The 19,163-nt window shown below is 47.3% G+C and overlaps 2 protein-coding genes across 2 annotated transcripts in view; one reads left to right on the top strand and one right to left on the bottom strand.

Annotated features, from left to right (window-relative positions):
• Positions 1-204, top strand: part of LOC144602838 (zinc-binding protein A33-like) — an 11,242-nt gene extending 11,038 nt beyond the window's left edge. The window contains exon 7 of the mRNA XM_078415958.1: positions 188-204. Coding sequence (XP_078272084.1) covers positions 188-204 — 17 coding nt within the window. The remainder of the gene's footprint in view (positions 1-187) is intronic.
• LOC144602839 (zinc-binding protein A33-like) lies at positions 79-16,387 on the bottom strand. The gene is made up of 7 exons (XM_078415959.1): positions 16,119-16,387; positions 9,510-9,726; positions 6,093-6,188; positions 3,724-3,957; positions 2,495-2,517; positions 2,279-2,397; positions 79-665 (listed from the first exon to the last, which is right to left on the bottom strand). The coding sequence occupies exons 1-7, from the start codon at positions 16,385-16,387 to the stop codon at positions 538-540; spliced, it is 1,086 nt and encodes a 361-aa protein (XP_078272085.1). The 3' UTR covers positions 79-537.
• Between the last annotated feature and the right edge of the window lie 2,776 nt (positions 16,388-19,163).

The raw sequence follows: 19,163 nt of genomic DNA on the forward strand, positions 1-19,163 counted from the left end.
GGTTTTTTTTACGACGCGGAATTTGGGGATTAAATGGGAGCCGTTCAGCGCCGACCTGTTGTCCACCGGGTTTCTGCCCCACAGCCCCTGAGCCCCGCTCCTGACGCCGGCCCCGGGACCCGACCCTTTTACACACCCGGAGCGGAACCGGAGCAGATTCTCAGCCAGTGGTTTTCATCCCAATAAGGCCCGAAGAAAGGATAAAGTTTCTCCGTGAATTTATTCCCTGTGAAGGTGTGGAGATGGGACTTGGTGTCCGCGTCGTAAAATGAAACTGTCCCGGACTCGTAACTGAGATAAACTCCCACCCTCCCGGGGATGGGACGGGCGGGGAGAGGGAGTGGAGGGTCGGTCTCTGCATCAAACTGGTCATCACTCCAACTGATGCTCCAGACTCCAGTCTCCGGGGTCAGTGCGACCCCTCCCTTCCTCTCCACAGACTCTGCGGCGACTCCCAGACTCCAGCCCTCACTCCCCGCCACCTCCACCTCCCAGTAATGTCTCCCCGATGTGAATCCCTCCGATCCCAGCACACAATCACTGCCTGTAAACCTCTTCCCCGGTGTCAGGGAGACTCCTCCGGGTCTCGGTCCATCTGATCCTCTTCCGATCCTCAGACACCTCGAGCACCGGACCCGCTGTTTCCACATCCAGGGTGACGGAGACTGGGGGGAGAAGCAGAGAATCAGAGAGTCCCCGGGGGTCGGGGGGAGACTCGGGCAGCGCGACCCCGGGACCGGGGGAGAGGCCGCTCGGCCTCAGGCACAGGCGGGCGGACAACTGAAACCCTGCCCGGGGTTTCACCCACAACCACATCGGGTGGACAACAGTCATCTCCCCCGGAGATTTTAATCCAAAGATGGCGAGGGGAATTTCGTGAGGTGGGGGAGGGTGGACGGGGAGGACGAGTGTGGAGAGTGAGGAGGCTTGCGAGATTGCGGTGGGGATGGAGGAATGAAGCGGTTTATTCAGATATGGAGGCAGATCGGAGCAAGAGGATATTGGGGTGAGTGGTAATTTGGAGATTGTTAAAGAGGAGATAGAGGTGCGTGGTGGGGTCGTCATGATCACAGTGAAAGGGGGCAGACACGAGGGGCCAGATGTCCTGCTCCTGTGTTTTTTTGAGTGGAGGGTGAGACAAAGGGAAGGGTGGGTTTGTTAGTCAATTGGAGTGGGTGCAAAAGGGTTTACAACAACTTCATCAGGACTGAAGGGCTGGGTTATCAGGTGAATTTGGACAGTCATAAGGTCATAATGTCATAAATGAAAGTATTCGAATGAGGCCATTCGGCCCATCAAGTCTTCTCCACCATTGAATCATGGCTGATCTGTCTCTCGCTCCTAACCCCTTTCTCCTGCCTTCTCCCCATAACCTCTGACACCTGTACTAATCCAGAATCCAGCTCTCTCTGCCTTAAACATATTCACTGATTTGGCCTCCACAGCCTTCTGTGGCAATGAATTCCACAAATTCACCACACTTTGATTAAAAGCATTTCCCCTTATCTCCTTCCTAAAAGAACATCCTTTAATTCTGAGGCTATGACCTCTCGTCCTAGACTCTCTCACTAATGGAAAAATCCTCTCCACTTCAATTCTATCCAAGCCTTTCACTATTCTGTATTTTTCAATGAGAACCCCCTCGTTCTTCTAAACTCCAGCGAGTACAAGCCCAGTGCCGTCAAATCCTCATCATAGATTAATCTACTCATTCCTGGAAAAGACTATTTAGAGTGGGATATTTTTTCTTGGGAGCCTGTCAGGGTGACATTATAGATATGTGTAAGATGCATAGATAAGGTGATTAGCCACAATACTTTACCCAAGTTCGGAGAGACTAAACCTCGAGTGCATCAGTTTAAGGTGAGAGTGCAGAGAGTGCAAACAATAAAATGGACCTAGGAGCAGGTTTTTCAGTCAGTGGGTAGTGTAGATGTGGAACGATCTGACAGAGGAAGTGGGTGAGGCAGGTACAATTACAACAGTTTACAGAGAATTGGTTAGATATGTGGATAAGAAAGACGTGTAAGGATATGAGCCAGACTCAGGCAACTGGGGCAAGCTCGGTTGGGCAACTTGGTTGGCATGGTCATGTCGAGTCAAAGGGCCTGTTTCTGTGTGTCACAGCTCTCTGACTCTGTCATGCTTTTCTGCAGCTGTGTTTGGTGGAAGATCAAATCTTCAATTTCCCTTCAGTCCAAACTACCATTAATGTTTACATCTACACATTACTTAAAGATGTCAGAAACATGAACAATGGAAAAGGTATAAGCTTTACCTTGCTTGATGGCATCAGATGTTTCAGCCAATACCGTGTTGTACAAAAAAGGAGTTTCAAACTTTTCAATCATCAAGTTACCATCTACCACCGACTGTGGTTTGGCTTCATCACCAACTCTGCAAATATTTAACAGCTGGTTATAAACTGAGCGTTGGAAATATATTGGGCCGTTCAACAAAACCTTACAATGTTTCCGTCAAGAGCATGTCCTACCTTCGCTTGCGACCAGCTTCTTCCTGAAAGAAATAAAACACAAATCTCAATTGACTGAGATGGACCGTCCTCATCCCGACAGCGGGAATTTCTCCACATTTCTTCAACCCTCTGATAATTCCCATTTCCTAACTCTTATGGCCGCTGTCATGCAGATAGAAAGCGGACATTACAGTTGAGACGTAGAACGTTGGGGAAAAGCACAAGGAATGTTCATGAGAATGACGCCGTAACTGAGAGGATGGAACTCAATGCAAAGACTGGGCAGGTCATGGAATTTTATCTGGGGAACATGTCAGGAGTGAAGAGATAGGATTTAAGTTTATCGGTGGATTTAAATGGGTGAGGATGAAATAATATCTCTAATCGATTGGAGAGCAAAAATCAAAGCTGAAATGTAACGTGGCCTTCAACAAATACTGAAAGGAATGCAGTCATGAGAACATGGACCTCACTTGCATTGGAGGGACTGAAGCCAACAGCAGAGATAAATTGAAGGGTCATCGGGATAAACATGTGAACACTCCTGGAATTCGGGGCATTGTTACCGGGTGTGGTGAGTAGATGGGAGGGATGTTGAGTGGAGCAGAAATCTTGACTGGATAGGATGGGCTGAATGCCCTGTCTATGATGTAGAATGGGATGTCATTCCATGGTGAACAAAGGTGGGTAAAACAAACTGAGCAAGTTCCCCCAAGGTGACCGCCCACCGCTGATGGGAACCGGACATAGAAGATCAATCTGCTGTGTGCCACGTTCTAGATTTCAATGTTAATCCCCACAATGTGGTCATGGCTGATCCAGCCCAGGACTGAACTCCTCCACTTTGTCCCATTCCCTTTGATTTCAGTTCCCCAAATTTTCAAAAATGTATCTTCCTCTGGTATAAATATGTCTAACAGGCTAAGCCTCTCAGAGTCTCTTGGTTGGAGAATCCCAGAGATTTACTGCCCTCTGTCCATTCGTGGTGCTTGGGATCAAATATAGGATCACCCGTCGTAGTTCTGAACTCCACAGAATACAAACACCTCTCTACATTCCGTCCAGGCAGTCCTGAGATCCCATAGATTTTACGGGAGGCCAATTAGTTTGGGAACAACAACAACTGGAACAAATGAAACGTTCACCCAGTTCTGAATCATTGGTAAATACAGCATTCATGTCAGAAATGTCACCCACCATTTTGTGACTGCACTTTCACTTCACCAGACTGTAGTGAAACCCCTCACCTTCAGAAACACCATACTGTCCTTTTGATCCATCTGCTGCTGCAACTTAAAGAGCTCCTCCTGAATGGAATTTAAATTCTCCTCAATCTCTTCAAGTTTTTTCTCCATTGTGTTTAGAATTTTCTTCTCTTCCTCCCGGATATCTGCCAGTACGCGCTGCTCATTCTCAGTGAGAATCTGGTGCAGTTCAGCAAACTGGGATGTGATCTTAGACTGAAGGTTCTGTGACTGTTCCTGTGAAATAAAAGGTGAAGATCAATATTTGCTCAATATCTCAAAGTGTGGAGTTGTGCATTTTTGGCGTAGGAATAAAGCATAGGTTATTAACTAGATGGGGTGAGGAATCCAGAAAACGGAGGTGCAAAGGGACTTGGGAGTGCTGGTGTTGGATTCCCAAAATGTTAATCTAAAAGTCGAATCGATAGTAAGGAAAGCAAACTCAGTGCCAGCATTTATTTCAAGAGGGCTTGTATACAAAAACAGGGATGTAATGTTGAGGCTCCATAAGGCGCTGGTAAGGCCGTATTTGTAATATTGTGAGGAATTCTGGGCACCATATCTGTGGAAAGATGTGCTGGCTCTGGAGAGGGTCCAGAAGAGGTTTACAAGAATGAGCCCAGGAATGAGTGGGTTAACCTATAATGAGCATTTGTCAGCACTGGGCCAGAACTCGCTAAAGTTTCGGAGAATGAGGGGGACCTAATTGAAACATACAGAATAGTGAAAGGCTTGGATAGAATGGATGTGGAGAGGATGCTTCCACTAGTGGGAGAATCCAGGACTCAAAGTCATAGCCTCAGAATTAAAGGACGTTCTTTTAGGAAGATGAAGAGAAATGTCTTTGGTCTGAGTGTGGTGGATCTGTGGAATACTTTGCCACAGAAGGCTATGTATATTTTTAAGGCAAAGATAGATCGATTCTTGATTAGTACAGGTGTCAGAGATTATGGGGAGAAGGCAGGAGAATGAGGTTAGGAGGGAGAGATAGGTCAGCCATGATTGAATGACGGCTTAGATGTGATGGGCCGAATGGCCTCATTCTACTCCTGTTCCTTATGACTTTAATTCCCTGCTGCCTATTCCTTTTCACGTACCAATTAATTCTCATTCATCTGCCCACCACCCACATTTGCAGGGATAATTTACAGTCACCGATTGACCATTGAACCAGCTTGAATTGGGGACCATAAGATACTAGAGGAGCAAGATAGACCACTTGACTAAAAACTGTAGCAGGTCATGGGTAAATTTCAGCGCCATTTTAGTAAGCAGATTCTGTGTGCCAGACTGGGCTGTGTTCACAACTCTCTGCGATTTCTTTGCATATAAAATGTTGGAAAAACAAATATTTTTTTAAAGCTACTTGGATAAGTTGATAGTTGACATTTATAGCTATATCTTGACGAGATGCTACTTCGTGATCTTTAAACTTTGGATGTTACTGATTGAATATTTGCACTAGAGATCCACTCTGTCTGTATCTGGCCAATTGATCATATTTAATGAACTGTTCTTCTTTGCTTTCTCTGTTAATTTTAATTTCACCTCCATGAGCTATATCTCTTTTTGTTTTATTTTAAAAAGTCATGGAAGCAGAGATTAGGCATTTGCAAACAATAGAACTCTACTGTATCCACAATATAATCGAAAAGACATTGAACTTTATACTTAGAGCCAAGAAAATTTGAATTGGTGAATTGATCAGTTAAAAACCCTTGACAGCCACTAAAATGACCAATGCTGCCTGCCGTGATACAGAAGTTTGAATCCAATTCAAATAGACTCAGTGTTGGAGTAAGTGACCGGGTCAGGCAGCATCTCTGGAGAAAAAGGATGGGTGATGTTTCATGTTGGGCCCCTTCTTCAGACGAGGGGGGGGGGGGGGGGGGGGGGGAGGTGAAGTGCTGGAAAAATCATGACCTGATCATTTCATTGGCTAGCTGATATGCGAAACAGTGCAACCCTGTATACCTCGCACACAAAATGACGTAAATCTTACCATGAATGACAGAAATAAAAAGTGTTATCCTTGTTTATGAAGTGCGTTTTTGAATGATGTAAAATCGGGTTTTGTTTACTAAAATCGCGGACGTTCCTCTCCGTTGCGTACAACACTTCACTATACGCGATGTCGACGGAGTGGTTCATCTTGCTCCTCTCGTATGTTTGTTGGGGACGTGGCAGGAATCCGACGCGGTCACAGGGAGAAGGCGTGAACCACACGGGCAGCGCCCGAGGTCAGGATCGAACCCGCTCACAAGAACTAGGAGACAGCAGCACTACTTGTGTCACTGCGCTGCCCTGTTATTACACGCATCACAGGGATCAAACCTGCACAAGATCAGGAAATCGAAACTTAAAAGCCTCACCAGAACTCCAGAAATCTTCTCTTTCTGTTGCTGCTCCATTTGCTGGATCTCTGATTTGTCTTTTGTAAGAGACTGGATGGAAGCTTTAACCTGACCCTGCGATTGTGTTTGAAAATCAGAGAATAAAAGTGTTACACTATAAAGACGGAATTAAACAATAATAGACTAAAAATGCTGGGGTAACTCAGCGGGTCAGGCAGCATCTCTGGAGAGAAGGAATGGATGACGTTTCGGTGTCGAGACCCTTCTTCAGACTGACAATCCTTCTCTCCAGAGATGCTGCACGTCCCGCTGAGTTACTCCAGATTCTTGTGTCTATCTTCGGTTCTAACGAGCATCTGCAGGTTCTTCATACACATAGGAATTAAACAATGATGCGATCACAGATTAAACACAGATAGCTAATAGGCAGTGTGTGAGGCAGGAGGCAGAAAAGGGAAACACTCAGACCCAATATGTAGGAGAGAAAGAAGGGAAAAGAAATAAACTGAGAATAAGAAATGATGGGTCCCTTAAATGTGTATATTTTAATGTTAGGAGCATTGTAAGAAAGGTGGATGAGCTTAGAGCCTGGATTGACATCTGGAAGTATGATGTTGTGGCGATCAGTGAAACATGGTTGCAGGAGGGTTGCGATTGGCAATTAAATATTCCAGGATTTCATTGTTTCAGATGTGATAGAATCGGAGGGGCAAGAGGTGGGGGTGTTGCATTGCTTGTCAGGGAGGATATCACAGCAGTGCTTTGGCAGGACAGACTAGAAGGCTCGATTAAGGAGGCTGTTTGGGTGGAACTCAGAAATGAGAAAGGTTTAGCAACACTTATAGGGGTGTATTATAGACCGCCAAATAGGGAACGAGAATTGGAAGAGCAAATATGTAAGGAGATAGCAGATATTAGTAGTAAGCACAGAGTGGTGATTGTGGGTGATTTCAATTTTCCGTATATAGACTGGGAATCACATTCTGTTAAAGGGCTGGATGGTTTGGAGTTTGTAAAATGTGTGCAGGATAGTTTTTTGCAGCAATACGTAGAGGTGCCTACCAGAGAAGGGGCAGTGTTGGACCTCCTGTTAGGAAATGAGATGGGTCAGGTGACGGAGGTATGTGTTGAGGAGCACTTTGGGTCTAGTGATCATAATGCCATTAGTTTCAATATCATTATGGAGAAGGTCAAATCTGGACCAAGGGTTGAGATTTTGGATTGGAGAAAGGCTAATTTTGAGGAGATGAGAAAGGATTTAAAAGGAGTGAAATGGAAATTGTTGTTTTATGAAAAGGATATAATAGAGAAATGGAGGATATTTAAAGGTGAAATTTTGAGAGTACAGAGTCTTTATGTCCCTGTTCGGTGGAAAGGAAAGAATAATAATTTGAAAGAGCCGTGGTTTTCCAGGGAAATTGGACACTTGGTTCGGAAAAAGAGGGAGATATACAATAAATATAAGCGGCAGGGAGTAAATGAGGTTCTTGAGGAATATAAAGAATGTAAAAGGAATCTTAAAAAGGAAATTAGAAAAGCGAAAAAAAGATATGAGGCTGCTTTGGCAAGTAATGTAAAAGTAAACCCCAAGGGGTTCTACAGATATGTCAATAGCAAAAGGATAGTGAGGGATAAAATTGGTCCATTAGAGAGTCAGAGTGGACAGCTATGTGCTGAGCCGGAAGAAATGGGGGAGATATTAAACAATTTCTTTTCTTCGGTATTTACCGAGGAGAAGGATATTGAATTATGTGAGGTAAGCGAAACAAGTAGAGTAGTGATGGAAATTAGGAGGATTAAAGAAGAGGAGGTACGGACACTTTTGAAGAATATAAAAGTGGATAAGTCTCCAGGTCCTGATAGGATATTCCCTAGGACATTGATGGAAGTTAGTGCAGAAATAGCAGGGGCTATGACGGAAATATTTCAAACGTCATTAGAAACAGGGATGGTGCCGGAAGATTGGCGCATTGCGCATGTTGTGCCTTTGTTTAAAAAAGGTTCTAAAAGTAAACCTAGCAATTATAGACCTATTAGTTTGACGTCTGTGGTGGGAAAATTAATGGAAAAGATACTTAGGGACAATATATATAATTATTTGGATAATCAAGGCCTGATTAGAAACAGTCAACATGGATTTGTGCCTGGAAGGTCATGTTTGACTAATCTTCTTGAATTTTTTGAAGAGGTTACCAGGGAAATTGATAAGGGCAAGGCTGTGGATGTTGTCTATATGGACTTCAGTAAGGCATTTGACAAGGTTCCACATGGAAGGTTGATTAAGAAGGTTAAATCGTTGGGTATTAATAGTGAGGTTGCAAGATGGATTCAACAATGGCTGAATGGGAGATACCAGAGGGTAACGGTTGACAATTGTATGTCAGGTTGGAGGCCAGTGTCTAGTGGAGTGCCCCAAGGATCTGTGTTGGGTCCACTGTTGTTTGTCATTTACATTAATGATCTGGATGATGGTGTGGCAAATTGGATTAGTAAATATGCAGATGATACTAAGATAGGTGGAGTAGTTGATAGTGAGGTAGATTTTCAAAGTCTACAGAGAGACTTGGGCCTTTTGGAAGGGTGGGCTGAAAGATGGCAGATGGAGTTTAATGCTGATAAGTGTGAGATGCTGCATTTTGGTAGGACAAATCAAAATAGGACGTACAGGGTAAATGGTAGGGAATTGAGGAATGCAGTGGAACAGAGGGATCTGGGAATAACTGTGCATTGTTCCCTGAAGGTGGAATCTCATGTGGATAGGGTGGTGAAGAAGGCGTTTGGTATGCTTGCCTTTATAAATCAGAGCATCGAGTATAGAAGTTGGGATGTAATGTTGAAATTGTACAGGGCATTGGTGAGGCCGAATCTGGAGTATGGTGTGCAGTTCTGGTCGCCAAATTATAGGAAGGATGTCGACAAAATGGAGAGGGTACAGAGGAGATTTACTAGAATGTTGCCTGGGTTTCAGCACTTAGGCTACAGAGAGAGGTTGAACAGGTTGGGTCTTTATTCTTTGGAGCGTAGAAGGTTGAGGGGGGACTTGATAGAGGTTTTTAAAATTTTGAGAGGGACGGACAGAGTTGACGTGGGTAGGCTTTTCCCTTTGAGAGTGGGGAAGATTCCAACAAGGGGACATAGCTTCAGAATTGAGGGACAAAGGTTTAGGGGTAACATGAGGGGGAACTTCTTTACTCAGAGGGTTGTGGCTGTATGGAATGGGCTTCCGGTGGAAGTGGTGGAGGCTGGCTCGATTTTATTATTTAAGAGTAAATTGGATAGGTATATGGATAGGAGGGGATTGGAGGGTTATGGTCTGAGTGCAGGTAGATGAGACTAGGTCAGGGGGAATGGTCGGCGTGGACTGGTAGGGCCGGACAGGCCTGTTTCCATGCTGTAGTTGTTATATGTTATATGTTAAAATCTGTTTGCTTTTACCTTGTAGTTTTTAGCAGCTTCATCTACCAGCATGAAGCAGTGCTCTCTGTGTTCCCGCCCACCTGCACAAATCACACAGATCAGCTTCTTGTCAGTTTCACAAAACAGCTTCAGTTCTTCCTGATGTTCCTCGCAGAGAAGTTTACTTTCCTTCTCTGTCCGATTCAGGCTCAGTGTTCGAGCTTTCTCAGCCAGTCTCGCCAAGGCCCGACTCACCCTGAGGGTGCGGTCTGTAAACACCTCTCTACATTCCGGGCAGGAGTTTCTCTCCTCCCTGTCCCAACTCTGTGTGATACAGGGGCGGCAGAAGTAGTGGCCACACTCCAGTGACACCGGATCGGTGAAGAAATCCAGGCAGATGGGACAAACTGCCTCCTCGGTCCAACTCTCGACCTGGTCTTTCGATGCCATTTTAACTCCTCCTCTTCCTGGTTCAAAACGCATTCCCTTTCGCGCAGCTGCTGATCAAAGATACTAGAGGAGCCTTAAATCGCTGTCGGTCATGGCGACATTTTAGTCGGCAGATTCTTACATAATTTTTTTTTTTAATAACTAAAATCTGTGAATTGATAGATGAGATATATTCTGCATTTTAATGGCATCATCACACATACTTATGTGTACTAGGCTTATACTAGCTGGAATTTAGAAGACTGAGGGGGATCTTATAGAAACATATAAAATTCTTAAGGGGTTGGAGAGGCTAGATGCGGGAAGATTGTTCCCGATGTTGGGGAAGTCCAGAACCAGGGGTCACAGCTTAAGGATAAGGGGGAAGTCTTTTAGGACCGAGATGAAAAAACATTTCTTCACACTGAGAGTGGTGAGTCTGTGGAATTCTCTGCCACAGAAGGTAGTTGAGGCCAGTTCCTTGGCTATATTTAAGAGCGAGTTAGATGTGGCCCTTGTGGCTAAAGGGATCAGGGGGTATGGAAAGAAGGCAGGTATAAGTTACTGAGCTGGATGATCAGCCATGATCATATTGAATGGCGGTGCAGCCTCGAAGGGCCGAATGGCCTACTCCTGCACCTATTTTCTATGTTTCTATACTGTTCCCCAAAACACTGATTACACTGCGAGAGGCGGGTTTTGCCGTTGATAGGCAGACGGTTGGACAAAGGCCAGAGATGAGAAGAAAGAAGGTGTGTGACAAAATGATTGAGGACTTGCGAATTGTGTCCTGATCTTCAAACAGTCTTCTCCTCAGACGGCCAAAGGTTGTGCAGGTGCACTGAAGGCGCTGGTGAGTTTCACCATCAATGTCTGCCTTCCTCTGGGAAGAGGAGCACCGGCCAGAGCACCCGAGGGTCACCATCGTTACGACCATTTTAAAGGAAGGAGACAAATCCACCCGCGGAAACTATGGAGGGTTCCCCCGCTCTGTACCACAGGGAGGGGTCAGTTACACATTAAACTGTTCTGGATATAGACGGAAGCGGAGAGTAGCGCTTGGGACAGTGTAAGGCAGGATAAAATGTTGGAAACAACTGCAAAGTAGATACACGAAGATGGTGCCAGGATTTGAGGGTCAGAGCGAAAGGGAGAGGTTGGGCAGGGAAGGATTTATTGGAGCGCAGGCTAAAGTGCATAAGATCAAGAGGTGAATAGACAGGGTGAATGCAGTCTTTTACCCGGAGCAGTGGAATCGAGAACTAGAAGACGTAGGTTTGTGGTGAGAGGTGCAAGATTTAATCGGGAACCTGAGGAACAACATTTTCACACAGAAGTTCGTGGGTGTCTGGAACAAGCTGCCAGAGGGGGTAAGTGAGGCTGGACAACAGCGTGGAGTGGAGTTGAAGCCCCGTTTCCTGAACAAAGACGACACCTCCGAATCACCCCTCCTCCTCCTCTTGCTCCTTCTCCCCCTCATCCCTCCTCTCCCACTCCTTCACCCTCTCCTCCTCTCCCTTTCACCCTCCTCTCCACCTCCACCACTAACTCTCATCCTCTCCCTCTCCCTGCACCACATCCTCATCACCCCCCTCTTCCTCTCCTTCACCTCTCCTCCTCCTCCCCCTCCTGTTCCTCTCCACCTCTCTCTCCTTCCCCTCACCCCTCCTCTCCCTCGCCTCCTCCGCTTCCTCTCGTCCTCACTCCTCCACTCCCTCTCCTCCTCTCCCTCACCCCTCCATTCCTCTCTCCTCCTCTCCCTCACCCCTCCATTTCTCTCTCGTCCTCCACTCCGGTCCTCCGCAGCCGCCTCTCTCCGCAGCCGCCGCCGCTCCTTGTGGAGCCGCTGCCGGGCGGGGTCGGGTTCGGGGCCGCCGCTGCAGGCCCGGCGGAGAGGGAGGGGGATGAGGGGGAGAGGGTGGAGGAGGGGGATGAGGAGCCGCCTCAACAGCGGGTCTCGGGTTGCCGCCGCCATCAGCGCCATGGGGTCTTGCTTCCATAATACCGGTTGCCATCAAAGCTGAAGTGAACAGTAGTCAGTCGGTATGTGTAGGATGGAACTGCAGGTGCTGGTTTAAACCGAAGACAGACACAAAATGCTGGAGTAACTCAGCGGGACAAACAGCATCTCTGGAGAGAAGGAATGGGTGACGTTTCGTGTCAAGACCCATCTAAGCCCCCACCGCGTCCGGAGAGCCTAGGCGAGGTGAAAAAGTTACAGTCATCAGGACAGAGTTCCACGAGTGGAGCAAGCTCATCAGGGTTAAGGCAGGATTCTGTGAGCATTAAGAAGTCCAATCCACGGGTGGTGAAGAAGTCGTTGAGGATGAAGGTCTTGTTCTGTAGGGATCTTGCGTTGATCAGGGCCACTTTAGCAGGGACAGCAGGTGAGCTTCGGTCTGGTAGCGGCTCCCACGCCAGCGGGCGGAGGTTCAGGGAGACCACGCCGCTGCGCTTCACAGATGGCCTTGCTGGGAGCCCGCGGGCCGGCAGTCCAGGGACCGGGATGATCGGTCGAAGAGCGGCATACCTGAGCTCGAGGGAGCGCCGGTGGATGGAGCTGTAAGGTCGACCAGGTCCGACTTCGCAGCGCTGGGCGAGGTAGGCCGATGTTGGATGAGCGCGGGCGAGGTTTTTTAAATTTTCAAATGTTCCCGCGCGTTTACCCCACCTCCTAGCGCGGTGCGTGCGGCGGTGGATGTAAGGCTGGGCCCGCACATCTACCGGGAGTTGATCGAGGAGCGTTCGTTGGATGAAACTTTGTCCGGGACCTGGAATGAAGAAGTCGACGACGGAGGGTCGGATCAACAGGAGGGTTCGGCGGTCGTAGACCAAAGTGGCTCGAAGAACACTACGATCTCTAGGTGAGCGACGACAGGCAGCCAAACACAACGGCGCGGCCATCTTGGCGAGTATTGTAGTGAATGTCATTAGTAAGGATCCGCTAGATTCCACAAACTATCTAATTACTTACTTTTCATCATGGAATAGATTGAAGACTGTGGTGGCTTGGTTTCTTAAATGAAGAACAATGCTTTTGCAGTGGTCTCGTAAGAGAAAGGAGATTCGGACTGCTCTGAGTAGTTTGGAAACGGATCCTGACAAGTTGAAAGTCAAGGTGGACAAAGAGATGCAAGTTTTTAAGGTATCATACTGGGGACAGTGCTTATGTTCAGATGATCTTTTCAATGCAGAAAATGCTATTATTTCTTTTTGTCAAAGACAAGAATATAAGGATGAGCTATCAGCATTACAAGCTGGTGAGCATGGTGTTAAAAGAAGTAGTCATTTATACATGCTTGACCCGATGCTGGACAAAGGAGTTCTGAGAGTAGGGGGTCGCCTAAGTAAACTATCGATGCCTGAAGAAGCTAAGCATCCTATTATTCTCTCAAAGGACTTTTATATTTCAACATTGCTGTTACAGCATATTCATGAACAGATCGGACATGGAGGAAGAAATCACATGTTGTCGAGACTTCGTAGGAAATATTGGATTGTCAAAGGTAACTCAGCTGCAAGAAAGGTTATAAAGAATTGTTTTATTCACAAAATGCTGGAGTAACTCAGCAGGTCAGGCAGCATCTCGGGAGAGAAGGAATGGGTGATGTTTCGGGTCGAGACCCTTCTTCAGACTGAAGAAGAGTCTCGACCCGAAACGTCACCCATTCCTTCTCTCCCGAGATGCTGCCTGACCTGCTGAGTTACTCCAGCATTTTGTGAATAAATCGATTTGTACCAGCATCTGCAGTTATTTTCTTATAAAGAATTGTGTTGCGTGCCAGCGTCAGCGAGGAAGATTTGGTGAACAAAAGATGGCAGACTTGCCTCTGGAAAGGATTCGACCTGATAATCCTCCATTTACAGAGGTAGGAGTTGATTATTTCGGTCCTGTTGAGGTTAAGAGAGGACGATGTCTGGTGAAAAGGAATGGTGTGATCTTCACTTGCATGGCAGGTAGAGCGGTGCATCTTGAGATGGCATGTACACTCGACACGGATTCCTGTATTCACGCACTGCGAAGATTTATTTGTCTACGAGGTCAGGTTCTTTCAATAAGATCTGATAATGGTACAAATTTTGTTGGAGCGGAAAGGGAGTTGAGAGAAGCGCTTAAAGGCTTGAATCAGAACAAGATACAGAATGATATGCTTCGGCAAGGCATACGATGGTACTTTAATTCCCCAGCGGGATCCCACCATGGTGGTGTTTGGGAACGATTGATTCATATGATCCGAAATGTGCTGCGTTCGGTTCTTAAACAACAGACTATGGATTGCAAACCTTGTTTTGCAAAATTGAGGCAATTTTGAATGACCGACCTATCACCAAGAGTTCTGATGACCCGAACGACTTGGAAGCGTTTACTCCAAATCATATTATTTTATTGAAAACTAGGCCAGTGCTACCATCTGGACTCTTTGCAAAGGACGATTTGTTTGTTAGACGCAGATGGAGGCAGGTGCAGTATATGGCGGACCTTTTTTGGAAACGGTGGACACAAGAATATTTACCTTTAATTCAGGAACGTCAACGATGGTTGAGAGTGAGAAGTAATTTTATTCCAGGTGATATCGTTTTGGTGGTTGATTCTACTGCACCACGAGGTTCTTGGTTGATGGGCAGGATACTGGAGATTATGCCGGATGTTAAAGGTTTTGTGCGTACGGTACGACTTCAAACTAAGGACAATATTTTGGTAAGACCAATAACCAAGATATGCCTGCTTCTGGAAGGTGAAGGAGAAGATTGAAGAATTGCAAAAGAAATTTGTACGCTGATGTATATGTAATGCGTATTGTTTTGTTATTGGAAGAATAGTAAGCTTTTATTGCTCCTTTGATATATATTAGTAATTGCTTCGTTATATACGCAAAACAATTAGGGGCCGGTATGTAGGAGCCATTTATGCTTAATTCAGTTATTGTCATTGTGTTATGACTATGTTTTAATATTTCTAGTTTATGTCTTTTTTGCCTGCTTGTGGGTGTGACTTAATGCGTAATGGGGAGTGTCTAGATGGGAGGAGGCTAGTGTGTTGACAGAGGTTGTGGGTCCGTTTAGACTCGGAGGATGGTGAGCATACAGTTCTTTACCATGCGCTCGTACCATGCGCTCGCACCAGCTATATTTGTAAGAACCATACGGTAATAACTGCAAGAATTTATAGATATTGCTTGAAGAAGAAACAGTTGATAAAGTATGGAAACTGATGAATTACTCTATGAATTGTGCTACTTTAATAAAACCAATTAATGAAGAAAAGAAGTTTGGAAGATTCGTTTTGTCATATCAGGGTGCGACGTGTGCGTAAGCTAAAACTACATTTCATCCCCGAGAAGTAATGGCTATCAAAGTGGGGTTTCGAGATGGTATAGAAACTGCCATTACAACCATGTTTAAAAGGCATTTGAGCAGGTACAGGGATGGAAAAGGTTTAGAGCGAAATGGGCCAGACGAGAGCTGCTGGGACGAGTGCAGATGGGGCATATTGGTCGACACGAGCAAGTTGGGACGAAAGTCCTGCGTCCGTGCAGTTGGACTCGATGATAAATGGTCGGGGCCCGGTGCTAACGAGGCCTCGGGTGTAACTGAGAAGGCGTTGGGCAGTGGACCCCGCCGCCCGCATCTCCGTTCCCAGCCCGGGATCAGGATGGACGGAGACCTCTCTCCGGTCTTATTTTAATCCACAAGTGCACCCGTCTCTCGTGCGCCAGTCTTCAGGTCAATCTATATTTGGAGACGCGGCGCATCGCTTGATAAATTGTGTTATAGGATCCATTAACCTTTATGCCAGAGTATTTAGGTTTGTCCGCTCACGAGTGACAGTGGGGGGCGGTGAACATTCCGCATCGAAAGCCTGGGATCGAATTTGTTGAATTTCCAACGTCAGTGCAGGTCATTTTCCATCATATTCCCCTTGTTGGAGTCACAGAGTCATGGAGTGATGCAGCGTGGAAACAGGCCCTTCGGCCCAACTTTACTCGCCACCTGGTTGCGTCTCTGTTGAAATCGGTGTGGTCTTTGCTCCTCCCACCGACCGCCACAGATGGGAAGATCATTGGCCCCCATTGCTCCGGATCCGAAATTGAACCCCTCTGTCAAATCTCCAGACAGCCCCTATCTATGTTCCCCGGAGAAGCAAACACTCTTCTCCGGTCTTATCCTGAACCTGAACCCCGTCACCTCCAAAACCTTTCCAGCAAATATCTCCTAAACCTTCCCGAAGCCTCCCGATTCATTCCTTGTGTTTGGTGAAGGGAAATAGACCAGATTCTCCAGTCGGGGTCCGAACCTGTGCTTCTCATTCCCAGGGCAGCGTTCACCGAGATTTGTGGAACTTTAGAGATCCGCTCATCAAACACTCTTCTCCTCAGACGGCCAAACTTTGTGCAGGCGCGCAGTAGGAGCTGGTGGATTTCACCATCGATGTCTGCTTTCGTCTGGGAAGAGGGGCGCCGGCCAGAGGACCCGAGGGTCTCCATCATGACGACCATTTTAAAGAAATGGGACAAATGCACCTGCGGCGCCAACAGAGGTGGTTCCCCTGCAGTCAACCACAGGGCAAGTGGTTCACGGGTCCCCCTCAACCACCACCTCCCTGTCACTGAAAACCTGCCACTGTTGAAGGTGTAGGGAATGCAGTCGCCAATTTGTAGAAAGGACAACTCAATAACACAGTTCAAAAGATTAAGGGGTGGCACCGGTAGAGTTGCTGCCTCACAGCGCCAGTGATCTGGGGTCCATCAGGACTACGGGTGCTGTCTGTACAGAGTGTGTACGCTCTCCCCGTGAGCTGCGTGTTCTGTGGTTTCCTCTCACACTCCAAAGAGGTATAGGTTTGTAGGTCAATTGGCTTGGTATAAGTGCAAATTGTCCCTAGTGTGTGTAAGGTAGTGTTAATGTGCGGGGATCGCTGGTCGGTGCGGACTCGGTGGGCCGAGGGGCCTGTTTCCGCGCTGTATCTCCAATCTAAACTAAAGCAAACTAAACTGCTGTCTCCCCGTTCAATAGATTTCAAAAGAATTCAAAAGCAATCTGCACAGTCCAAGTAATTTTAAGTTTATTTCAATTACAGTATTGGAAGCAACAATGCACATCATTCAAATAAACGCGATCTTTCAATTAGCTTGTCGTGTGTGTCAATGGTTGTGTAAATTTTCCAAATCACTGAAGTAACATGTACTGTATCTATTACATTGAGCTAGTCATTGAACGGAGTTAATAATACCGTAACGATTTTTGACGAGAAGGGTCCAATCCCATTACATTTAAAAAATATTTTCACAAAAGTAATTACTGTTCCGTTGCCGGACGCGGTTAACGCGTTAAAATGAACGGATCGACAGCTCTGATTCCACTTGCTGTTTATTTCTCTCTTCCCACATTTACATTCCCCCTGGTTTTATTTCCGCGCTCACTGGGGGTTTTGCGACGCGCAATTTGGGGATTAAATGGGAGCTGTTCAGCGCCGACCTGTTGTTCACCGGGTTTCTGCCCCACAGCCCCTGAGCCCCGCCCCTGTCGCCGGTCCCGGGACCCGACGCTTTTACACACCGGAGCGGAACCGGAGCAGATTCTCAGCCAGTGGTCTTTATGCCAAGGCCCGAAGAAAGGATAAAGTTTCTCCGTGAATTTATTCCCAGTGAAGGTGTGGTGATGGGATTTGGTGTCCGCGTCGTAAAATGAAACTGTCCCGGACTCGTAACTGAGATAAACTCCCACCCTCCCGGGGATGGGACGGGCGGGGAGACGGGATGGAGGGGAGGTGACTGCATCAAACCTGTCACCCCCCTGCCTGATGCTCCAGACTCCAGTCTCCGGGGTTAGTATGACCCATTCCTTCCTCTCCACAGACTCTGCGGCGACTCCCAGACACCAGCCCTCATTCCCCGCCACCTCCACCTCCCAGTAATGTCTCCCCGATGTGAATCCCTCCGATCCCAGCACACACGGACTGCCTGTAAACCTCTTCCCGGTGTCAGGGAGACTACTCCAGGTCCGGGTCAGTCTCACCCTCTTCCGATCCTCAGACACCTCGATCCCCGGATGCGCTGTTTCCACATCCAGGGTGACGGAGACTGGGGGGAGAAGCAGAGAATCAGAGAGTCCCCGGGGGTCGGGGGGAGACTCGGGCAGCGCGGCCCCGGGACCGGGGGAGAGGCCGTTCGGCCTCAGGCACAGGCGGGCGGACAACCCAAACCCTGCAAGGGGTTTCACCCACAACCACATCGGGTGGACAACAGACATCTCCCCGGAGTTTCTAATCCAGAGATGGCGAGGGGAATTTCGTGAGGTGGGGGAGGGTGGGCGGGGAGGACGAGTGCGGAGTGAGGAGAATTGCGAGATTGCGGTGGTGAAGGAGAAACGAAGGGGGGGGGGGGGGCTACTCACATATGGAGGCAGATCGGAGCAAGAGGATATTGAGGTTAGTGGTAATTTGAGATTAAAGAGGAGGTAGAGGTGGGTGGTGGGGTCGTCATGATCATAGTGAAAGGGGGCAGACACGAGGGGCCAGATGACCTGCCCCTGTTTCTTTGAGTGGAGGGTGAGAGGGAGGGGTGGCTTGGACCATGGAAGGAAGCAGAGGTTGAATGATCGGGTGTTGGACAGAATGGGTGGAGACTGGTGGTTGTGGGGTCGTTGAAAGAGAGCGGATTCAAAGCGTGGATTTGATGGGTGTGTCCAACTAACACACTGACCTCATTGTGAACCAATATATGAACTTCACTGAGGGACTTGACAATGTTCCGTGTGCAAAGGCTGGTCCAGAAAGCGAAGGCGGGTGGGATCAAAGGCGAGCTGATGAAATAGATCCACAATTGGCTTGGTGGTTGGAGGTAGAAGCTAGCGGTAGAAGGATGATTTTTCTGCTTGGAGGTCTGTGGCTGGTGGTGTGCAGCAGAGATCAGTGCTGCAACCTTTGCTGTTTATGTTATATGATCATGGCTTGGATGTGAATGTCGGAGGTGTGATTAGTAAGTTTGGGGAGGAAGCAAAAATTGTGGATAGTGGGGAAGGTTGTCAAAGTCTGCAGCAGGATGCAGGGTAATTATCTAAACCTTATCCGCGTGCAGGGATATCAAATCATGAGAGTGCAGGTATATTCTGAGAGCAAAGAATTTTAAAGTATATCTGAGATTAGGTTTTACTAGACCAAGTGGACCCAAATATCTCCTGCATTGGTGTAGCACCCTCTCCTCCCCTCCTCCCCTCCTCCCTCACTTCCCCCTCTCCCTCCCTCCCCCCTACCTCCATAGGAGA

The sequence above is a fragment of the Rhinoraja longicauda genome, chromosome 19, assembly GCF_053455715.1.
Source record: "Rhinoraja longicauda isolate Sanriku21f chromosome 19, sRhiLon1.1, whole genome shotgun sequence".
NCBI classification, from domain to species: domain Eukaryota; kingdom Metazoa; phylum Chordata; class Chondrichthyes; order Rajiformes; family Arhynchobatidae; genus Rhinoraja; species Rhinoraja longicauda.